General features: G+C 48.8%; 1 protein-coding gene across 1 annotated transcript in view; it reads right to left on the bottom strand.

Annotated features, from left to right (window-relative positions):
* Positions 1–904: 904 nt before the first annotated feature.
* LOC148049052 (protein brambleberry-like) overlaps positions 905–3,628 on the bottom strand; it is an 18,601-nt gene continuing 15,877 nt past the window's right edge. The window contains exons 12-13 of the mRNA XM_087703536.1: positions 2,591–2,691; positions 905–1,197 (exon numbers count right to left, since the gene is read on the bottom strand). Coding sequence (XP_087559662.1) covers positions 1,065–1,197; positions 2,591–2,691 — 234 coding nt within the window. The 3' untranslated portion in view covers positions 905–1,064. The remainder of the gene's footprint in view (positions 1,198–2,590; positions 2,692–3,628) is intronic.

Below are 3,628 nucleotides of genomic sequence, written 5' to 3'. Positions count from 1 at the left end.
GATTTCTTGGTTTCCTTTATAACCTATAACCGTATCTTCTTTCGGTTTCATTCTTCATGTCGATCTCTTCGTTTGCCACCTTCTGGCAAGCAAAAGTCAGGGGGGAAGCCAGAGTCACTTAACAACCGTGTCACTAACCTAACTCCCACTTAACAACCGTGGCAAGAAATGTCGTAAAATGGGGCAAAACTCACTTAACAAATGTCTCTTAGAAACATAAATTGTGGGCTCAATTGTGGCCGTACGTCAAGGGCTACTTGTACTAATTTAACCCTAGTGATTCACTTAACGACCGTGGCAAGAAAGGTCATAAAATGGGGGAAAACTCACTTAACCAACATCTCACAGAGCAACGGAAATTTGGAGCTCAATTGTGGTCCTAAGTTGAGGATCAACTGTACCCCGTCTAATTTTTTTAATTTTATTTTCACGAATAGATTTTTTTAAAATTTTGCTTATTTCCTTGGCCGCATTAGTATTTATATATATATAAAAAACCATCTTTATTAAGCATACAAACAGCAATGATCAGTTTTAAAAAAAAGGCACTGTAGACTGGTTAGCAAAGCATTTTTGGGTCGGTCAGCTGTTTCTATCTCTGTAAGAAAATTTCACCTCGAGCCAAAACTGTCCTCGGAGCAGAACTGGATTCGGATTATTGTTACTCTCATTTTTTTTGGAGGAGATCAAAAAGTGGAAAGTTGCATCTTTAAGAGGAAAAAAAAACTGTTCCTTTTTAAAACTAAATGGACGGTCCGTTGGGCCAGCTGCCACGTCGGCTCTTAAGAAAAACCATCACTTTTAAATAATGCCTCCAAGCCTAACATAGGCATTAAAAAAAAAAAGGGAGCAGAATGTTAATTGCTCTTAACCCAATGGATCGGGGTGGTTCTTTTGGCCATTATTAGCAGAAACTAGATTATTCAGCAGTGTATAAATGCTGAACCGAGAGGAATAAAACGTTATTCCCCTGAAAATGGGCTTTAGGCCTTGGCACGGAAGCCTTTCAGCGTTGAGTCCACCGGAATTGCAAAGCCGGAAGAGTCAAAAGATTCCTGCTGGATTCAAGCCAGTTGGCTCTGTCCGGCCACGTGAACATGGCAGAAGAGGTGGTCGGCGAGGGCTTTCTTTCGGCATGGCTGACCGGTCCTGGTCACCCCTTGGCAGAAGGGCCTTGGAGAAGCCGAGCAGCTGGACCTGCAAGTGGGGGAAATGAGAGGTGAGGATGGCATCCGGGTATCTGCTCCGGATTTAAGCAAGGGTTGATGTCAGACCCGCGGCCATCTTTTCTTTTGGGTCTTTAGCCTGCCTACACTTTCTATTCTTCTACTATGCATTTTCTACAGTGGGGAAATGGGAGGGGGGATTGTACGGAGTTAGATGCTATGTAGCCATAACAACATTCTTTCTAGAAAGCCATGGTCATCCTTTGTCTCGGCACCTCGGCACCATGGGGCAGCCCTTGAAGAGCATTCGGAGACTTCAGCTCGTCCAGAATGCAGCCGCGCAAGCGATCGTGGGTGCACCTCGGTTCGCCCACGTAACACCTATCCTCCGCGAGCTGCACTGGCTGCCTATTGGTCTCCGGATACGCTTCAAGGCGCTAGTTGTCACTTATAAAGCCCTTCATGTTATTGGATCTGGGTACTTGAGAGACCGCCTGCTGCCAATTACCTCCCAAAGACCCATTAGATCACACAGGGTCAGCCTCCTCCGGGTTCCGTCTACCAGCCAATGCCATCTGGCTACAACCGGGGGGAGGGCCTTCTCTGTGGCGGCTCCGGCCCTTTGGAACAAACTCCCTGCAGAGATTTGGACCCTCACCTCTCTCCAGGCCTTCCGAAAAGCCATCAAAACTTGGCTGTGTTGGCAGGCCTGGGGTTGATGAGTTCCCTTCCCCTCTCGATCTGTGTGGTTGTTAGCTATTTTTAAATGTTTGTATTTGTACTTTTTGTGTTTCCCTTTCCCCCTTGGGTTTGTGCGCCGCCCTGAGTCCCGCCGGGAATAGGGCGGCATATAAATAAAACGAAAACCTAAACCTAAACCTCTCACCTGACTGGAACTGGATGGGTGGAAGCTGCCAGCATGGCAGTGGGAGATTGGACCATGGGATGGACTTGTGTGTGTGTGTGTGGAGGGGGGCAAGATCTTGAACTTCCAACTGGATGGGGAAAACTGTGAAGCTTTCAGATTCGGGTTTCCCCAGATGTGCCAACATGGCTCTCCCAGTCTCCTGGTGATTGGCCCAAAGTCACCCAGCTGGCTTCCATGGCTAAGGCGGAACTAGAACTCCCAGCCTCCTGGTGATTGGCCCAACGTCACTCAGCTGTCTTCTGTGGCTTACGCGGGACTAGAACTCAGACTTTCTCACCAGGTGCCTTAGCCACTGGGCCACCCTGGCTGAGCAGCTACAGTGCAAAGAGGAATGTAGCCATAGAGAGATTAAGAGGATGGGGATAAACATGGGGGATTCTCTGAGCCCACCTGCCTGTCAGATTGAGCAAATCATGGCTTAATCCGATGTTTAGATGCCAAGAGAACATTTGAAGCTTTGACTCACACATTGGCCCCTGCCGGCTCCCATACTTACACGTCGCTGAGCAAGGAATCGTTAAGCGAGGAGACTTGTGGGATGGCGAATGAGTTGAACGCTGAGCCCAGGTGGGGCCTGGATAGTTTCTCCACGGTGGCCTGTTGGGGAACGAAGGAGGACATGTTTTGTTCCCCCTGGGATGCCATGCTCCATCTCGGCTGGGCTCTGGCCCGTGGGGGGAGGACAGAACTCAAGAGAAGCAGCAGCACATCCAAGAAGCTTCTTCAGTTCTTCTTCAGCTGAGAAGCGAGACATTTTCAAGGGAAACCCCGCCCCCCACAAAAAAAGTCCAGTTGCCTTTTGGAAAAACATCTTTGGAACAGCCATCATCATCATCATCGTCATCATCATCGTTTAACAACCCCATAATCCCTTGCCAGGAGTTTGGGCAACTGAATAGAATTAGCAGAGTATTTGAATGGCCAGATGCCCTTCCCTGTTGCCAATGCGGAGTTATATTCGGCAGATATATTCCCATCGTGCCCAGAGAGAGAAATATCTGCCTCTACCTAGGATCGAACTCCCAGTCTCTGGACTGTGAGGCGAGAGCTCCACCTCTAGGCCACCGCAGCACTCCCTTTTTGGGACAACCATGACCTGGATAATTGAGTTGTCTCCATAGACAGGGGTCTAGTGTGAGTTTAGCTTTTGCAACTGCAATCCTTTTCACATTTGCAAGATTTTGTTCATGTAAACAAAAAATAGAACCCAAATGATTGGGTTTTCTTGCTCGCCTTGACAAAACCATCCACACAAGACCATCCCTCACTCAGGCCGCATTGCAAAGTCATCCCAATTGGGAGGACCTCTCTTTAGCAACACGACACCCCGATAGCCAGCTGGAGAACCTGGCCATCATCCCTGCAGCCCCCCCTGAGAATCCCCAATGGGGATCCTTCTCATGCGCCAACCTCTTTAGTTACCTCTGGTTTGTTGCCACGGCTCAAATTCATGCGACGCAAAGCCAGGGCAGGGAAGGAGGGACTCAGCAGTCTGCTCTCCTGCCCCCTTCCCTGGGTGGAAGGAAGGAGACCC

This window comes from Thamnophis sirtalis, unplaced genomic scaffold (assembly GCF_051295495.1).
Source record: "Thamnophis sirtalis isolate CommonGarterSnake01/CBP01778 unplaced genomic scaffold, rThaSir2_p1.2 scaffold_2, whole genome shotgun sequence".
NCBI classification, from domain to species: Eukaryota; Metazoa; Chordata; class Lepidosauria; order Squamata; family Natricidae; genus Thamnophis; species Thamnophis sirtalis.
The sequence above is the reverse complement of the archived record's forward strand: the minus strand, read 5'-3'. Positions and strand labels throughout refer to the sequence as shown.